Genomic DNA, 19660 nt, shown 5'->3' on the forward strand with positions numbered 1-19660 from the left:
AATTACAGGCCGCTCTCATCTTTTTAAGTGGGAGAACTTGCACAATTGGTGGCTGACTAAATACTTTTTTCCCCCACTGTATATGTGTGTGAAAAGAAGAAAGTGGAACTTTTCCCCCAAAAATGTTTTTGAATATTGCTAGCAACAACAGAATAAATCCTTTTGAATTACCTACCATAAAAGAGATGAGAATATCTCCTTTCTTTCTTATCTAATAGACTATGTTAGAGTTTACACTTCCTCTTCCAATTATAACGTGGGGAGGTCAAACTAATGACAATATATTTACCGTATCTATAGATTCTGATTACTTATCCTTGCCATTATCATTCACCTGATGATAAGACAAGACAAAATATTTTGCTAGTGTATGATGGGGTCGCCGGTTTGCCTGAAAGGGGGTCCGTGGCAAGAAAACGTTTGAAGGCCCCTGCTTTAGCTAACAATGGATACATTTGATGCTTGAAATTGTCTCTTGATTGATTGGCCTCGGAAATTACATTGAAAAAAATGCCTCATTTAGTTTTAGCTAAATATTATATTTGATTCCCATGGACTCTGTTACTTTTGGGGCAGAAGTTGCCATTGTGGGCTATGCCCTCCCCCCTTTACAAACCCATTGTCTCTATGTTTATTATGCACACTTTGAAACTAACAAAAATTTCTTGTTGTGCTTGGATGTTTGTATTGAAAGCCAGTAGTTCACACAGTCACAAGCCATTCTGATTTAGGCAGATTGGTTTAGGGAAAGGTTATTCCCAAGATTGACCAATAGTTCACAGGCAAAAAAAATCCTAGAAACTGCACGATCTAACCTGTAATGTCTTTACACTTCTCTTAGATGACATTCGAGACGCAAGAAGCCCTTTCAGTCCTCAGCATTTTATTCATATTAGTGGTTGTATAGGGATTCCACGCAGAAGGATTGGTCAGTTGTTTCAATTAAAGCAAAGGCAGCCCGTGTCCCTTTGTGAGTGGTGGGAAATGATAGAATCAGATGACAAATCTCCAGCTTACTGTAAACGGTTGACTTCTAACAGTGCCAATCCTACCAGCATTACAAGACAAGAAGGATAAAACATTTTTTTTTGGCTGAACTGTGATGGATTGACCACTGGGCAAGAAGAACATGCCCTCATAGTAAATGCATTCCTCTATTTCTACATTAACACCAATCTCCATTGTGCACGAATCATGAAAAATGGCCCAATGGTTTAGTCTACTACAGTGTGAGCAGGGGATTTCATCAGATAAATCCTATGTGTTTATTCCCGGGGTTTAGGCTCTATTTGGACTGTCTTGAGTGGGACCTCCAATTTGGGAGATTTCTCATTGGGTTGCATGGGGACTCTCAGGAAAGATGTCTGCCCTGACAAAGCTAAAAGAATTACGTGACCACAATGCAGCTCCAGTTGTTTGTATGCTCCCCTCCCCAACAAAGGGGAGGGAAATGGTAAACAAAGCAATCTGGGAAATAGGGAGATTATATAAATGGCCCACAACAAATTAGCAAGTCTCCACAGTTGTATGTGAATGTAGAGTATGCTCACAATGAGTCCTTGTTCTCTCTTCCAAGTCAAAACAATCAATGACCACAAAGCCATATCAGACAAGAGCCTTCCTTGTAAAGAGACATGCTTGCATAAGTGTAGGGGGTGGGAGACTAATTTAGAGTCCCACCTGTCTAATCACTTGAAATGATTGGGTTCACTCAATCTGTGTGTGTTTGTCATTAGGCTCCTAAACTGTGTCCATATATACTCATAAAACTCTTGTGTGGTTTCCCATTGAAATCTACTAGGACTGTGGGTTTAAGGTTGATACATTAGAAAAATAAACCTGAACAACACTTCCCTCTTCAGGACACAAAGACAACACCTCGTAATACTTGTGTGACTTCTTATCCCCTTTTACTGTATGATCCACTCTGGTACGAATGTATGAGAATGTAACCCCCCCCCCCCCCCCAAAAAAAGGAAAATAAACATGAACCTGTTAATCACTGTCCTTTTCAGGACACAAAAAAATCCTACACACCCAAGTAACAAAGAAATTAAAGGAAGTTTTACTTAGGCCTACTATTACCAACTTCTGTCAAACAAAACTCCTGATGGAACAGGAGGGATAAAAGAGAAAGAGAGAAACAAAATGGGGGAAAAAGAATAGAGGACCGGTAACAGTTCTCGCCTGTAGTTCTCATATCGCACCATCAATGCCATAGTTAATATTTTGTCCCAAGGTCAGATGAATAAATAGGCCAATCAATGTTCAGTAATCCAGTACTCTCAGAAATGCAACAGAGATGTTACTTGAAGCATTTACATCCATTACTATGGTAATAAAAATATAAAAATTTAAAACATGGACAAAAAACTGTAACAATTCGTAGTGAACTACTATTCAGGTACAATGTGTGTACAGGTTTCTCCTTTTTTTTGACAGGTGTTATCCAATAGCTCTATAGATGGATTGTTGAGCAAGTGACATTATGTTTTCTTTTGTTTTAATGGGTTTCATTGTCAGAGAAGACCCCTGCAAGCACTTTCATGTCCTACTCCATCCAGGCTTTTCATGAATATCACTTGTAGAGTGAATCTTAAGCTGTAACATGGTCCAAATGTACAACCTCTTTTCAAGACAATGTACATTCCACAGTGTGGAAAAATAGTGAAGACATTAAAACTATGAAATAACACACATGGAATCATGTAGTAACTGAAAAAAGTGTTCTACGTGAGATTCTTCAAAGTAGCCACCCTTTGCCTCGATGACAACTTTATCACAATCTTGGCATTCTCTCAACCAGCTTCATGAGGTAGTCACCTGGAATGCATTTCAATTAACAGGTGTGCCTTGTTAAAAGTTAATGCATGTGAGACAATCAGTTGTGTTGTGACAAGTTAGGGATGGTATACAGAAGATAGCCCTATTTGGTAAAATACCAAGTTCATATTATTACAAGAACAGCTCAAAGCAAAGAGCAGTCCATCATTAATTAGACATGGAGGTCAGTCAATTCCCAAAACTTCAAGAAGTTCGAAAGTTTCTTTAAGTACCGTCACAAAAACCATCGAGCTCTATGATGAAACTGGCTCTCATGAGGAGTGCCACAGGAAAGGAAGACCCAGAGTTACCTCTGCCGCAGAGGATAAGTTCATTAGGGTTACCAGCCTCAGAAATCAGCAGCTAACTGCACCTCAGATTGCAGCCAAATAAATGCTTTACGGAGTTCAAGTAACAGACATCTCAACATCCACTATTCATGGTCAAATTGCTGGAAAGAAACCACTACTAAAGAACACCAATAATAAGAAAAGACTTGCTTGGGCCAAGAAACACAATGGACATTAGACCGGTGGAAATCTGCCCTTTGGTCTGATAAGTCCAAATTTGAGATTTTTGGTTCCAGCTGCTGTGTCTTTGTGAGACGCAGAGCAGGTGAGCAAGACATTGATCTCTGCATGTGTGGTTCCCACCGTGATGCATGGAGGTGGTGGTGTGATGGTGCTTTGCTGGTGACACTGTCAGTGATTTATTTAGAATTCAAGGCACACTCAACCAGCATGGCTACCGCAGCATTCTGCAGTGATACGCCATCTCATCTGGTTTGCTCTTAGTGGTACTATCATTTGTATTTCAACAGGACAATGACCCAACACACCTCCAGGCTGTGTAAGGGCTATTTGACCAAGGAGAGTGATGGAATGCTTGCATCAGATGACTTGGCCTCCACAATCACCCGACTTCGACCCAATTGAGATGGTTTGGGATGAGTTGGACCGCAGAGGGAAGGAAAAGCAGCCATATCAGCATATGTAGGAACTCCTTCAAAACTGTTGGAAATGCATTTCAGGCAAAGCTGGTTGAGAGAATGTCCAAGAGTGCACAAAGCTGTCATCAAGGCAAAGGGTGGCTACTTATATTTTGATTTGTTTTAACACTTTTTTTGGTTATGTGTGTCATTTCATAGTTTGTCCTCACTATTATTTTACAATGTAGAAAATAGTAAACAAAGAAACCCTTGAATGAGTAGGTGTGTCCAAACTTTTGACTGGTACTGTATATTATGACATGGAACTTTGAACATTCTAACCATGATATCACATCTGCTAGGGACATGTCATGATGGGCCACTTAAAAAGACCAAAGGTCAACAGATTTAGAAATTCCTGACAGTGACAAGAAAAGCTCACATTTTCAACAACAAAAAGTATATCAATTTGTTTACATTTGATAATGTGTACAATCTTGGCTTTGGAATGTGACCCATGAGGAATAGACATCAAACCCAGTATGTGTCCCAAATGGCACCCTCTTCCTTATATACTGCACTACTTTTGACCAGTGCGCCATGGAATACGGTGCCATTTCAGATGCAGACAGAAGTTTAACTGCATGTCTAGATATTGTCCATGTGATAGAAACACATTCAAACATCCTAAACTATTTAATACAGCAACCCCCCCCCCAAAAAAAAAAAATTCTCTCATGATTGTAGACCAAGGTAAACCCAATTGACGCCAACAAGAGGGAGTTGACCTCCACAGCCTGGGCCGTCTTCAGCACTGATCTGGAGTGCGAGTACGCCCTCGAGTCACTCACACAAACTCTACGGTACACCCTCTCCTGAACCTTCACTTGTGTACATTCAACGACCTTAACTCTGGCCTTGGTGTTTAAAGTCAATAAACAAGGCGGGGGAGAAAGAAGAAGAAAAAAAAAACAACTGATTTCTTGCTGTGAAACCATAAAAACAATCACTTTGCGTTTTTCATCTGGCCAGGTCTTACAAGCCCCTTGAAGACGTGAAGCTTGCCGGCCCCGGTTAGCTCAAAGCTGTAGTCCATTGTGACGTAGGGAGGATCTCCCAGAATTCCTGTCTGTAACAGAAAGAGGATATGGGCTAAGATGACGCAAGCATGAGTGACTGAACCAAAACACTTTGAAAGGTAAAAGCTTACACCGATGGAGAGGAACAGGACAACAAATCAGTCCGAAAGAAACATTTAATAGTTTGGGGCAGTTGTGATTTTTCACGTTTTATTATAGCTGATATTCAAGTGTGAAAGTCAAACAAAGACATTGAACAGAGGTTTGAGGAGCAGAGAGTACATCGGTGAAGTGTTTAGAGTGCTTAGTGTGTGGGAGGTATCATCTCGTCTTACCTGGCCTGTGAGGAGGGTGTTGGGCAGTGTGACAGCCCCCAGCAGAAGACAGTTGACCTGACGGAGGATGGAGGGAGCTACAGGTGTAACAAGGAAGTACAGGCCCCGTGCCATGTCCACACCTCGAAGGACACCTGCGGAAGAGAGATAAACACTACTTAATAGATTACGCTCACAACCTTGTCATCCATCCAAGAGGTAGTCATCCATGTGGAGATGCCAAACTTTGTATTGTTCTAGGCTTGATATACATGTATTACTGTTGTTACCACACATCGGAAGACTGAAAGATGATGTGTTTATGGTTAATATAGTGTATATACACGTACCAAAGCCCACACAGGGACAGACAGGGGTTTGGGAGAGCAGTACTGGGCTTCCCCTGCCTGATACCTTCTCATTCAGACAGCACAGCCCCACCAGACTGGCATTGGCAGTGTAGAGCACATGAGTTGGTGCCACCTCACAGTGTGTCACACCCACAGCCACTGCCGAATGGGGAACCTGCAGGGAGAGGACAAGAGATGGGCGTAGTGGAATTAGCATTTAACAATCAAAACAGACTTGAATCCTATGCTTATCATAAATAAACATGATTTGGTGCAAGCAGGCTGGCAGAACAGGACACTTCAGAATGGGTCGCGTCGAAGCTTCAGATTGTGGCAACATTCTTCTTTCAAAAAGTGGTGACGATTTCTTACCTGGTAGGGGGTGAAGCAGTGTAGGGGTCTGACAGGGCCTGGTTCAGGGGACTGCAGCTGGCTGAAGTAGCCCAGCAGAGCCAGGTCACGCTGCTCGTTGCTGCGCTGGTGTCTCCTTTGGAAGAATAATACACACACCGCAGAGGAGAGAGAGGTGAAGTCAGAGAAGTAGGGCAGACGAAGGCTGACACGTCAGCTTAATGGACAAGTGTTCCTGGCAAGAAGTGCAGGGTGGGTTTGTCTTTTCTCTAAAAGTAAAGGGAAAGTATCTTCCATCAGCAAAAAAAAATGTATATCCCATGGCAACCAAGAAAGCTGTTGTGTTGTTAGGACTCTTACATTTCTCCCGGGCGGCCTGCTCCTTCAAACTCTGAGTGAATACGGAATAGAGTGTAACTCCGCTGGGCAGGATGAGTTCCAGAGTTGTCCTCCCCCAAAGCTGACTGGACAGGAGGGTGTGTCTGCCAGCCGTGGGATGACCTCAGGAACTCAGGGGTGAGTTGGGGGCACATGACTTTATCCCCACTACTGAGCTGCACCACGTGAGAAATGGAGAAGAGGCGAATGATGTCCACCAACAACTGAAAGCCAAAACCTGAAGAAGCAGGCACATGTTAAAATGGCAGTATGAAAAACATTTGTAAATAATACAAGTATGAATTACTATGCATTACTTCTGTTCAAATGTGTGCTTGCTTTCCCCTACTTTTTAAAGATTGGGCTATACACGAACATGGCATTTGAGACTAATTTTGCCCCCGGGTTGCCAAGAATACTGTGTTACTGACCTTTGACCCAGCCCATGGTGTTGATGACAATGGGCGTCTCTCGGTTGTACAAGCGCCACAGGGACTTGAGGGACTCCAGATAGCGGTCCAGGTCCGTTTCACAGGACGACTGGCCATAGAAGATCATGTGCTCTGGGGCCCACTGGTGTGTAAAGGGGGGACCTGGAAACAATATGAGACAGACAAACCAGGGTTAGTTTGGATTAGTTAAGACCTCCAAACATTTATAGGACCTTTGAAAATATTGGGAAATACAGGTAGTTACAGTGTATTTGGCATGTGTAATGAAAACTCACTCACTGCACTATAATGTATTGTACACATGATAAAGGAAACAGTTACGATACATACCCAGCAGTGGCTCTCTGACAGTAGACAGGGAGAGACAACCTGAGGGAGTGAACTCTGTCTGGCCCAGGTCACACTCCAGGTATTCTACACTTGCAGTGCTGCACATACAGACACACAGGGAGGGTTATTGCTGTAAGCATTGCCTCACTGAAGAACCTTCCAAACAAACAAACATAAATCAAAAACACATTACTCACTGGTTAAGTAAGGTATTGATGAGGTGACGGTTGAAGGTGGACTTTCCAACATTCTTAGCACCACATACAAGAATAACTGGACAGCCATCTAGCTCCTCTGTAGATGAAGAACAACAACAGTCCATAGGTCATCAGGTTGAAATATCTCCGCTTCCATCATGTGGAATACAACAGAAACATGACATGCTTGTCTGTAGAAAAGAACTGAAGGGGACCTGTTTGCCATGTTAAAGAGGGGCTGAACTCACTCATGTCGCCTCACTTTCCCACATCCCCATTAAGAAATGCCAGGAGCAATGAGAGTTTGAAGTGGGTGTGTTATGTTCTCTACAGTTGTGTGCCGTTTACTTGAAATATCCCAAACAGCCACCGTACACGTGACGAATAGGCTTAGCAACCTGGTTCATGATTGCTTGATCTACATGTCAGAGGTATGTTTTGTTCTAGATTACATATTTCTATTTGATCGTTCCCAAAGACTGTGTCCTGCTGAACACGGCCTGGTGACACAGCATGTGAAGGTGATTGGTCAAGAATACCAAGCTCAGAGGATTTCCTGTTTTCTGTACCATCACTGGTATCAGTGTCTTTGATGACAGTTGTGTTTGTGATGCTAACGTTAGCGCACGAATGTGAGGATGTTTGAGTTGAAAAAAAAAAATTACCTTGATAAACAACCAGTCTCGTTCTTTCAACATAACAGTGGCAAAGATTTATGTATTGTTCTCTCATGTAAACAAGTCCGAGGCGCTGCATGCTAACGGGTTTACTTTAGGTCGATTGCGCTGCTACGATTGGATAGAGCGCACTTGGCGCAACCGGTTCGCCGTGCATGACAATACTCCCTAGGCATTACTATCCCGTGTTCATGGGCAAGACTGGGCGTGATTGAAATCAAAACACAACCCTCCAATATCCAAGGATTTAGGCATGTAATAGTTTTCCCCAAATGTCACAAATCTCCCATTTGGAAGATACTGACTTTATAACCAAAAGTATACTATTTCCACTTTGTAGTCAATGTTGGCACTAGAAAAAGTGTTTCCACCTAGATCTTTTTCGACCAAATAAGTCATTTTTTGGGGTTCCTCTTTGAGATAGCAGGGCTGTGTGTGTGTTTACCTGCACAGGCGTTAACCAGGCCGTTGAGAGCCTCCCTGTAGGTCTGTGACATAACCATGCCTCTAGCTGTTTTCCGCAGTGGGGTTATGCCAAGGCCAGAGAGCGGAGTGTCCAGCATAGCTGAACTCTCTCGGATGTCCCTCTATCATTCAAATAAATCAAATGTATTTATAAAGCCATTTTTACATCAGTAGTTGTCAAAACGTGCTTTACAGTAACTCTACAAAGAAGAGGTCGGTACAATCAAAGTCTGTATGAAAAGGCCAGTAGTAACATGCTGTAGATAGACAACATCGGATTATCAGAGTCAACCCACCGAACTGAGTCCAAACACCTCTTTGAGGTCTGGGAAACTGTTGAGGAACCGCGTCAGAGGGGTGTCCAGGGGCTCCAGCAGGATCACACAGGAGTCTGAATCTACTTCACTCAACAACCTTCTACGTGTCTCTAAACAGAACACAGAAAATAAAGATTAAATGCTGCTTGTTTGTAAGGTTGCTTCAAACTCAAACCAACCATTTACTCCCTCAAGGGTGATCTAAACAGGCCTATAACTGGAAACAAATCACAAAAAGAAGGCAGCTGAGGATAGTGTCATGAAAATTATTTAAAGGGTGGACGGTCTCATTCAAAGGCTCTCCTTACCTGTAGAGAGGTACTTGCGGACAATGGCTTTGGCCTCTAGACGGCCCGCTTTCTTTGTCTTGCTGGGGTTAGGGGAATCCCCCAGTGCTGTGACGGTGAGGGGGCAATGTGAGGAAGGGGAAAAAAGTGGGTAGGACTGCTGACCCTCCTCAAGGGTGAAACCATGCACCTCCACCCGACCGTACAGACATGACAGAAGGCACTTCCCCCTAAAACACAGGGTCTGCAGGAAAAAAGAGATCAGGGTGACTTAGAATAACTTTAATCCACACAGCATGGACAAAATTAATAATACAATTTATAAGAGACAAAACACTAGCAGGAGGCATTAGTGAAAGCACACAGGAAGTAGCTTATAGCAGGGAGTGTAGTTGCCACTGAAAAGTAAAAAGTGTAGCTGAAAATACTGCGTAAGTACCTGACCCTGTTGCATGACCAGCACTGTGCGATTATGGATGTAGTCTCGCTCTGCACAGTGAACAAAAGCCTCCTCCTCTATCCTGCCAGGCGCAGCTTTGGCTGAGACACAACTCTCCTGGCCCTCCATACTCTCTCCACCACCATTTTGATGTAAAACAGACTTGGCAAAGGAGCTCCAGTCCTGGGACTCGTCTGAGTCACTGCCCTGCTCTGGTCCACCTGCTCCCCCGTTGGTCAGGGGACGAGAGGGGGTCCTCTCCGTGGCAGCCGGAGTCTTGACCGGTCTGAAGGACACAGCCTTGGCGCCCTTCTTCAGTCTCTTCAGGTTAGGCTTGTCCTTTCTAAGGTTAGATGCGCGGTGCTCTAGCTTGGCCATGGCTGTGCTTGGGCTGAGGTTTGAAGAGTCTGAGTTTTTGGCAATTCTGTTGGACTTGAACCACTTGTCATTACATTGTTGCCTCTTGGACGTCTGCTTGGTTTTGGGGAGAGATTTCTGCACTTTCATGGTTTCTTATGGCTTTCCCTTTGCAAGTAAGATGTAAGGTGGGGAACCCTGGAGAGAGAATAGTACAAAATGAACACAACTAATGCAATGGGCAAGCATCGATTTAGCTATCTGTACATACTATACTAGCAGGCAAGTTAAGATTGATTGTTGTTAGCTAGCTAGCTAACGTTGGTGTAAATAGATAACACGTTAGCTAGCTACATATAATTTACCTATCTAACTCAGCTCACCTAACTACTAGTAGTAACAAATTGAACTTATCTTCGCTAAAGTGAATGAACACAGTTGCTGCCCAATACTACAGTGATGTCAATGAATCTCTGGTTAGTTAGCTAAGATGGCTAGCTAACTAATGTAACAAAAGCTAACAAACGTTACTGGTGTTCTATTGGTGAGCATATACCACGATCGGCAAGACGAAGGTGGGATACCAAGCAGTACCTCTCCGTAGCTTCTCAAAAATATGCTTGGAGGACCTCTATAGCGAACGAATAAAAATCGTGTTGGCACATTGCTACAGTATAACGTTACTATTAGCGTAGTGGTTTCACCATGTGAGCCAGCCAGACGCCATTCTGAGTAATAATTGGCCAACCAGTATCCCACAGCGACGGTTACAGCGTTTAGCAGTTAGCAAGCTCGTTTTGCAGTTACCTACCTTATATTAGTTACAGATACCTAAAATAGGCATTTATTAAATTAACGCAATCTGGATACAAAAAATTAACTATAGGTCAGGCTAGACTGCCCAATTATTTTGGGTGGGGGGGTGGGGTTATCGATAAAATAGGATGGACAGTAAATACCTTCACGGGGTTCACGCATGCTCAGTTGTTCGCGTAGCTAGCTGATAGCGTAGACAGCTAACCATGCATCCACCAAAGAGAACATCAGCTCGAAATATCATTAGTTAGTCGATCCCCAAATAATGCAATTATATAACTACACGATCGTGTAATTTGAACGTGATGTTAACATGCTACCCACCATTCAATTGCAAAGCGTGTATTTACGGTTAGCTAGCTCAATATGCTAGCCTAACCGTCACATCCGGTCCCTACCGCCTGGCCTGGACGAGACATAACGCAATACATGTTCCTGATACGTTAGTCAAAATTACTGTTTATAAATTATATTAAATGCAATGCACCATTCCAACAACCGATAGCAGTGACACGATTGCCAGCATCCTGCAAAGGTAAATCGCGTCTCTGTTGTTTGTACTGGACAGATGAAAGCTTAGGGAGCGTCTGTATAATGTCGAAAACGTCGAGGTGCGTAGCTAGTTAGGGGCCTACCTACTAATCATTTCTGGGTAATACATTTGTCTAATCTTAAACAAATTCTATTTATTTCAGTTTTATTATCTCATATGTGTTGGCATATTTAGTACTACTCAACCCATTGTGCAAATGTCCCATACCAGGTTTAAGTGAATATCTAGCTAATAATGCATCTGAAGTCTGGACTATGCATGACAAATGACTGATGATGGTGTAGTTAAGACTTAAGATTGCAAGAATACTAATAGCCTAATGATATTAATAGAACTTACAGACAGTAGCCCATTTTCTATTCATTTCTTCAATTGTCATCTGTTTTCTGACTCTTTCAAGCAACTCCATGACACTGAATCCAGTGTACCTTGAGAAGCAGCAATCTACTGTCAAGGGTGAGAGATGCTTACACAGGTGAGCAGCACCCATGCCCAACGGGTGTTGTCTTTTCTGAATGAGCAGAGGGGTCTTGGCTGGTTCTGTGATGCCAAGCTGACTGTAGGAGGAGATGGGAGGGCGTACAATGCCCATCGCAACATCCTGGCCTGTTTTAGTAAGATTTTCCAGGAATCTGAGCCAACCACTACCATGGTTAAGAAGGTCTCCCTCCCAAAGGAGTGCCCCACTGACGGCCTGGAACTACTTCTAGACTTTTTCTACACAGGGGATTTGAAGCTTGACTCTCTGAATCTGGACAATGTGCAACAGGCTGCAGACAGCCTATGTGTACCAGATGCGCTCGCCCTCTGTCAGCAGTTCACCACAGAAGGGACCATCTCTCCAGAAGAACCTCCGTCTGCAGATCTTCTGGGTGAAGATGATGGCCTAATCCCACCTGTAACGTCTACGGAAACCAAGGTCCCCCTAAAAAGGGGGAGGCCCCCCCAAAAAAGAGGGAGACCCAAAAAATCCCAAACCCCTAGTAGCAGCTCAAGTAAGAAGGATCCTCCAGAAGCAACCGCCACCACAACTCGCTCTGGGCGTAAGGTGAAGATCTCCAGAAGGCTGCTTGGAGAGGGCCCCAGGCCGCAGCTCCTGCCCCAGGGAACCACCAGCAGGGGAACACCACAACTAGTTATCAGCCTAATGGATAGAAGTGATGGGGCTGAGGACGAGGGACAAAGCCTCCCTCAGCCTACAGATACAACAGAGGTAGGCTAGAATACATAACATTATCCTAAAGTGTTAATGTAAGAATAGATTAGGAGGGTATGTTCCTACAGATTTGTAGATTTTATACTAGAACTATAAAGTAGGCCAGGGATAGGCCTACTTTGTCAGAGCAAATGGTCGGGGGGCCGGAACATATAAGAATTTGTACACTGCAAATTGGCCACAACTATGCCCAAAAAGAGATTGTATTTGAAAATAATTTCATACCTTATTTCTGTTAAGACACGATCACGTCTCTTTTTTATTTATTCGTGGGAATACTTGGGAACAGATTTCCTAAATTAGGCATATTTTTTTAGCTGAATTCCTGGTGTTTTCCCCCAAAAAGGTTTTTATAATAATAATTTACTAAAAACTTTGGGGGAACAAAGAAAATCACTCATGAGCCGGTTTTGGCCCGCGGGCTGCCTGTTGCCGACCCCTGCAGTAGGCCTATACCTGCCAGTGCTTAGGCTATAACTACCCATGCTTAGGCTATAACTACAATATGATGGATAATGCATGAAATATTGTGTTTCCCAGTTACAGGTGGATGGGCCAGAAGATGTGATGAATGACAATAGAGATGATGATTCATTGTGTTCGTCTATTTCGCAGGTAACAGACATGGTCACTGGCATTGTACCAGATGTTAGCTATAAAGCTAATTCTCATTTGCAGCCTCACGATGATGATGACGATGATGATGGTTTGATGGAGGGGGTGGATGAGGACACGGATGAAGAGTATGTGCCCCATGCCCTACCGACTACCACCTCCAGCCCCAAAGGCAGACGTAAAGGACCAGGCAAAGCTGTCAATAAAGAGAACAGTGAGGAGGCGGCCAAGGGCTCCAAAAAGGGCTCTGTTCAGTGCCCCACCTGCAATAAGACCTTCCTCAGCAAATATTATCTCAAAGTACACAACAGGTATGCAACTCACTGCTATCACATTGCATTGACTTTGCATTGATTCTGTCTTTATTATACAATCTTTGTTTTTAAAGGTTGGTCCTGTTGAGATAAAAATATATTGCAAGAGAGACCTGAATAATGACAAAGACTGCTATATTCGAGTGACTAGTGTTGGTGTGTTATTTATGTTCTCCCACTGTTCACCAGGCGTCATACGGGTGAGAAGCCCTTTGCATGCTCTAAGTGTGGGAAGAGGTACTACAGGAAGGAGAATCTGATGGACCACCAGGCCCGGAACTGCAAATGTGGTGAAAAAGTAAAAGCGGTGAGTGATCAGCAGGACTAAAGTCATGTCCGCTTAGTCATCAAAAGGAAGAAAAGTGAGCATAAAGGGGAGGGATTACCATGACTTGTCCAATAAGAAATGCTTATTTTTGTTTTCAGTTGTAAAACATTTTGACACTGTGTTCCCTAAATTATGCAATACTTTACATTTCCCTCATGCACTGTATGTGTGTATTCTTGTTGTTACTACAGGTGCACAACTGTCTTCAATGCCCCATGTCATTTGACAGAGTGGTGGATCTACGTCTGCACACTGTCTCCCATACAGGGGAAATGCCCAATAAGGTCTAGCACCTACCACCTCACACCCTTTGAACACGCCCACAGGACAGTGAACATCAGGGTTGGGGTCAAGTCTGAATTGAGTTGCGAATTGCTCTTTAACTCCAACCCAATTCTTGAATTTGAATTGGCCACACACCACAGGAAGCATCATTTGAATTGAATTTGAATTAAAGGAAGTATAATTTTATTCAATGAAATTCTAATTATTTATTCTAGACGTCACCATAGTAATGATTATTTTGACATCATGTACTGTATGTTTACCAAAACCATGTAGCATAAGGTTGAAACATTTCCATTTGTAAAACTCATTCTCATAAAACGATTGGAAATCATTACAGTGATTTGGAAATATTCTAAGATCAGGTTGTCTATAATAATTCATGAATTTGTTTTTCAATATATGAACAAAAATAAATTAGATCAAACACTGCAATATGGAAGGGAACAATCTAACAACTCATGCCAAAGAAAAATAATCAAATTAATATTTTAAATGGTATATGTATTCTTCGCATTATTTAAGTGGCATATCCTTCTGATAAAACATTTATCAAATGAATTAGGCTCATGTTTCACATCTCAGTTGAATTAGTTTGAATTGCTTTGAATAAAATTTGACTTCCCCCAATTCAAATTCAATTCAAATTCAATTCAAATTCTGCTTCCTTTGGGGTGTGGCCAATTTAAAATGAATTGTTTGAATTGAATTAATATATTCCAAATTGACCCCAACCCTGGTGAACACGTCATTCATTTACATTTGAAGACTTCTCTCTCTGGTGTGCTTTGTATCAAACTCATATTGACATATTATCGCTTGATCTTGTATCTATTTCAGTGTACGTCATGCTCGGAACAGTTTATGCGTAAAAAAGATTTGAGAAACCACGAAATCAAAATCCACGGCGCACCCAAACCACATGCAGTAAGTCTTCTCTCTTTCCTTTGCGTTAATTGGTCGGCCTTTTCCTGTATTCAATCCTTTTTTTTGCTTCTGCATTATTGTCAAGATGTATGACTGCTTGCTTGCTGATCACCGTCTAACCTGTGATGAATATTTCCCACAGTGCTCTCTGTGCAGCAAAGCCTACCTGTCTAAAACGGAGGTGCGTCTGCATGAGGCGTCCAAGCATCGAGGCGAGAAGCTCTTTGTGTGTGAAGAGTGTGGCCATCGAGCCTCCAGCCGAAACGGCCTGCAGATGCACATCAAAGCCATTCACAGGTGGGGCTGCGTCTGGGCATGGTAGTGGGTGAGGAGTTTGTTACCGTGGGGGAGCTAGACTGTTTGACTGAGCCGATATAGCCTACTGTCGTATAATGTGACGTAATGTATCAAATAATGTGATGTCCCTGTTTGTTTGTCTCACTTTCTCAGAAACGAGCGTCCATTTGTCTGTGAGTACTGCAACCATGCGTTTACCCAGAAGGCCAACCTCAACATGCACCTGCGCGTTCACACTGGAGAGAAGCCCTATCAGTGCCACCTCTGTGGGAAGACCTTCCGGACACAGGGTAAGAACCACCGTCCTCTCTCTAGGCCCTGCATATACCATAGCAGGACAGACCCATTGCTAACAATGAACATAGTTGCATAGGTCCTACAGTATGGTTTAGTCTCATAGTTATCATTTAGCTAGACTAAAACACACTCTCTGTCTCATGCTCATACTAACAAATACACTATCACATTAACATCCACTGAGCTCTCACATGGCCTATTCCAACGCTTGAACATTGTGCTTGTGCCGATGCCTATGTGTGTGTTTGTATGTCATTCCAGCCAGTCTTGACAAGCACCATCGCACCCACACGGGAGAGCGGCCTTACAGCTGTGAGTTCTGTAACCAGCGCTTCACAGAGAAGGGCCCGATGCTCCGCCATGTCGCCAGCAAGCACCAGGACGACCGCCCTCACTGCTGTAAGATATGTGGCAAGACCTTCAAGGGTGAGAGAGGAACTGTCATGGTTGACAAGAGATTGTGGCGTCACTGATGATACTATCTTTTCTGTTGAAATAATATTTTCTGTCATGTTTTAATCTAATCAGTAGATTTCGTCCTGAAAAGATTCAATCCCGACTTTAGTTGAACAAAATGCAGCAAAGCACGTTTACTGTATGTTTTCTTATGGCCCTGTTTGTTAAATCCTCCAGCCATCGAGCAGCTCCGGGTCCATGTGCGTCGCCATCAGGGCATGAGGAAGTTTGAGTGCGAAAAGTGTGGCTACAAGTTCACCAGACAGGTAAGCCATGCATTTCCAATGTGCTAGCTTGGTTCCTCAAATGTCCATGCATGTTTAATGCTCACCCAGCCACTGAGGGGATAAATGAAGCTGTATAAAATTTGAATTGAATACTGAAGTCTCTCCTCTTTTCCTCCAGGCCCACTTACGACGTCATATTCAGGTCCACAACCGCACCGAGAACTACAACCCGCGGGAGAGGAAGCTACGGAACCTGATAGTAAAGGATGAGGGGTCGCAGGAGGAGGATGAGACTAGCCCCTCACCAACACCACCCACTGAGAAGGGGACACCTGAGGGGCTGGCACCTGTCTCTGGACCCAGTGTCCCTCTTCCTGTCTTTGGACTTGGACTCAGTGTGTCTGGACCTGGAACTGTACCAGGAGCCAGTGACATCCTCAGGGTGGTTATTCAGCCCCTGGTGGAGGAGGTGGTGTCCAGCCAAGGGCAGGTGGTGGTGGGCTTTAACCAGGCTGTGGTGGGGCATGGGCCTGGCCAGTTGGAGGTAGGCTTAACCCAGAGCCAAGGTGTGGTAGGCCAAGGCCAGGTAGAGGTGGGCCTTACTCATGGCCAGGTCGGCTTTCCCCAGGTTGGGGTGGGACAGGGACATGGCCAGGTGGAGGTGCTCTCCTCCCAGGGTTTGGGTGTGGTGGGGCATGGTTTCATTGTGACAGATGTGATGGACCAGACTCTCCTGGTGGCAGGAGACTACCCCATCTCTGAGACCACGGTGGATCTGAAGGACATACGGGAGGATCCTCCTGCTAAGAGCAAGGCCTGAGGACGGGACAGGCAACGTATTGTGACGTGGAATCTACTTGGGAAAATACATGGGATTTGAAAAACGTTATTAACTGTTGTTTTGAGGGTGACATTTCAACCACAGGATTATGTCATCATAGTAACTCAATTTCAACATAGACAAACCCTTGTATAAAATATGTTGAATTAAAACAACGTCAGATCTTCAACGTTCTGTTCACTATCAGGAAAAAGAACACAACAGGCTGGGGCAGCACCTAGTGGAGAATGTATCTACAGCAGAGCTGACTGGGGCTTGTTGTTTTTTTGTGTGGAATTTATTTATTTATTTTTTACGAAGTCAGTCGGGGTCTCAACCTACTGTTTAGAGATAGCATAGTAGAATACAAAATGTGCAATTTCAATAGTTTTCCTCTTGTTATGTCAGTCACTGACAGTCAATCAATTAGCCCATGTCAGCTAACATTTTATAGATTGCTAGGTAAGTTAGTCTAGCTAGCTATCTAAATCTTGTTGTAATCATGGCCGAGTTACTGACCGGACACCCAAGGCACGTGCCCTGACCTCCAAGGGGCCCCCCATTGATTTTGTTAGTCACTCTCACACAGATATCATAAGAACATGCAGGGAATTCACATACAAATTGCTACATTTTCTCTCCTTCCCATGGCAAAATGAGTAGAATTGCATTCAATTAGTTTTGCATTCATTTCGTTTTAAAACTACAAACTATTCTTTCTGCCCCATGGAAAAATGTGTAGAATTGCAGAAAGTCTGATTTAAAACTGCAACATTTTCTCCACGCCCCAAGGAAAATGTGTCGAATTGCAGGACATTAACTTCAAAGTAGCACGTTTTTCTCTCTGCCCGCCAAGAGGGGGGCCACTAAAATGTTTTGCCTTTGAGATGGGTAAAAATATTTATTGGGGCCCCCAAAATGCTAGGGCCCTGCACATTTGCAAGGTATTAGCGTTATGAACATAGAAAGGAATACATCTTTAATGCTGGCAATCAGAATGTGTTGTTTGGTGTCAAGTTATATGGCTACAATTTGGTTAATGCTTGAAATGTATTTATATAATTACAAAAAAGCGATTGTTTAAATTGTTATATTTTTAAATAAATGCCTATTTGTTCAGCCCACAGCCCAGATTATACTTTGGCACACCAAGCCCAAAAGTTTGAGGACCCCTGAACTACAGCTACCCTTTAGTCTCCCATCCAGGGTTTTAAACCAAGCCTAGTGCTGCTTAGCTATGATATTTGTCACTGTCTATTACCAATGCGCTATCTAGAGAATTATTGTTGAGAGATCTAAATAGATTCACTGTTGCTATCAAAGTCATTCATTCATTTGTAGACAAACTGGAATTAAAGCCAGACTAAGTCAGCACAGATGGAACTATCCAAGCAGAAGACACATCTCCTTCAAATGTTGACATTTTGTTGCGTTTTCAACCAAACACTATTCAATATTACTTTTCTAATACAGTAAATAGCCTAAAGTTAAGGCCATTTTACAAATGAATGTAACATTCAAATTAGTAACACATCCATGGCCACATTTTGAGTTTACTGTAACTTTACATTACTTATGTAAACATATAAAGCATGCATTTTCAAGATACAGATAACTGCCAAACTAATGGAAACACTTGAGGAAATGAAGGTAAGTGTGCTTCCTGAGTTAATTAAGCACTTAACATGCCATCATGCTTAGAGTCATGTATAAAAATACTGGGCAGGTTATTATTTTGGCTCCCATGGCTACGCCCCCACAGCATGACAAGGGCACCATCCACAGGGCACGAGTGGTCACTGAACGGTTTGATGAACATGAAAACTATGTAAACCATGTACCATGAGGTGTCTCAAGTCACCAGATCTCAACCCAATTGAACAATTTTGGGAGATTCTGAATTGGCGCCTGAGAAAGTGTTTTCCACCACCATGAACAAAACACCAAATTACGGTATTTTCATGGAAGAATGGTGTCGCTTCCCTCCAATAGAGTTCCAGACACTTGAAGAATCTCTGCCATGGTGCATTGAAGCTGTTCTGGCTCGTGGTGTCCCAACACCCTATTAAGACACTTTATGTTGGTGTTGCTTTTGGCAGTTACCTGTAGCATGCAATGGCCAGTCACAGGTCTGTGGGGATGTTCACAATTGCTGTAATAATCTGCCAGAATCTTGGACCAGCATTGATCACTTGCGCCATGTACTTTTAATGTAATCTCAACCGCAATCTAGGTAATTTGGTTCTGCTATTCGATGATAACCCAATCTGTTGTATAAATAAACAGAACATCTGACATGTGCTTTTAAATGGTTGAAAGCATAGTGATGGACATTTGGGTGACAACTAAACCAAAAATCAGACGTTTTTCCATTGGAATTTGGTGGTGTTTGTAGATGGATGAAAGCATAGTGATAACACATTGGAAATTCCAACTAAAACTTTTCCACCAGTCTTTTAGACTGGGTGAATATAGGTTGTAATGTCATTGATCAACGTTATCAACCAATTATACAATTATCTGCGTTGAAATGACGTGGTGTGCCCGGCCCGGTGGGTATTGCAGTAGCCATGTTTGTCTAAATGAATGGCACACTTGGAGAGTTGCACAGTACAGAAGAACCTCACCCAGTGGAAGCCCCTACTCAGCCCAGTAGACTATGAAACCCCTCAAGACATTTCCCTACTCTGTGGACTTCATATTCATTTTGCCTGTGCATTGGGGTCTGACAATGAGCTTCAACTCGTCTTAAGCTGCTTCCAGTC

At 43.1% G+C, this 19660-nt stretch overlaps 2 protein-coding genes across 7 annotated transcripts; one reads left to right on the top strand and one right to left on the bottom strand.

Moving 5' to 3' along the window:
- Positions 1–862: 862 nt before the first annotated feature.
- Positions 863–11102, bottom strand: nol9 (nucleolar protein 9). 5 transcript variants are annotated; one of them, XM_020459017.2, is made up of 13 exons: positions 10885–11102; positions 9388–9942; positions 8970–9192; positions 8641–8771; positions 8325–8466; positions 7203–7299; positions 7006–7103; positions 6655–6816; positions 6206–6461; positions 5867–5981; positions 5495–5669; positions 5166–5299; positions 863–4880 (listed from the first exon to the last, which is right to left on the bottom strand). In XM_020459017.2, exons 2-13 carry the CDS (start codon positions 9892–9894, stop codon positions 4758–4760), a joined length of 2163 nt encoding a protein of 720 aa, XP_020314606.1. In that variant the 5' UTR covers positions 9895–9942; positions 10885–11102; the 3' UTR covers positions 863–4757. The 5 variants fall into 5 exon arrangements, with proteins under 5 accessions (XP_020314606.1, XP_020314605.1, XP_020314602.1 ...); XM_020459016.2 differs by having other exon boundaries at positions 10704–11087; XM_020459013.2 differs by lacking the exon at positions 10885–11102 and adding an exon at positions 10556–10673.
- LOC109869123 (telomere zinc finger-associated protein-like) lies at positions 10949–18021 on the top strand. 2 transcript variants are annotated; one of them, XM_020459009.2, is made up of 11 exons: positions 10949–11095; positions 11514–12326; positions 12945–13255; positions 13448–13565; positions 13778–13870; positions 14712–14798; positions 14941–15095; positions 15249–15385; positions 15654–15818; positions 16026–16114; positions 16254–18021. In XM_020459009.2, exons 2-11 carry the CDS (start codon positions 11577–11579, stop codon positions 16893–16895), a joined length of 2547 nt encoding a protein of 848 aa, XP_020314598.1. In that variant the 5' UTR covers positions 10949–11095; positions 11514–11576; the 3' UTR covers positions 16896–18021. The 2 variants fall into 2 exon arrangements, with proteins under 2 accessions (XP_020314598.1, XP_020314601.1); XM_020459012.2 differs by having other exon boundaries at positions 10983–11095; positions 13008–13255.
- Positions 18022–19660: the final 1639 nt, after the last annotated feature.

The sequence above is a fragment of the Oncorhynchus kisutch genome, linkage group LG24, assembly GCF_002021735.2.
Source record: "Oncorhynchus kisutch isolate 150728-3 linkage group LG24, Okis_V2, whole genome shotgun sequence".
In the NCBI taxonomy this organism is placed as follows: domain Eukaryota; kingdom Metazoa; phylum Chordata; class Actinopteri; order Salmoniformes; family Salmonidae; genus Oncorhynchus; species Oncorhynchus kisutch.

Excerpts from the sequence above, each read along its gene's own strand:
- nol9 (XM_020459017.2), bottom strand. The coding sequence starts at position 9,894 with ATGAAAGTGCAGAAATCTCTCCCCAAAACCAAGCAGACGTCCAAGAGG. Across the intron at positions 8,467-8,640 it reads AGGTGTTTGGACTCAGTTCG|AGGGACATCCGAGAGAGTTC; the intron begins GTGGGTTGACTC and ends TTTGAATGATAG. Across the intron at positions 6,817-7,005 it reads TGTCAGAGAGCCACTGCTGG|GTCCCCCCTTTACACACCAG; the intron begins GTATGTATCGTA and ends TATTGTTTCCAG.
- LOC109869123 (XM_020459009.2), top strand. The coding sequence starts at position 11,577 with ATGCTTACACAGGTGAGCAGCACCCATGCCCAACGGGTGTTGTCTTTT. Across the intron at positions 13,256-13,447 it reads TATCTCAAAGTACACAACAG|GCGTCATACGGGTGAGAAGC; the intron begins GTATGCAACTCA and ends ACTGTTCACCAG. Across the intron at positions 13,871-14,711 it reads CAGGGGAAATGCCCAATAAG|TGTACGTCATGCTCGGAACA; the intron begins GTCTAGCACCTA and ends TATCTATTTCAG.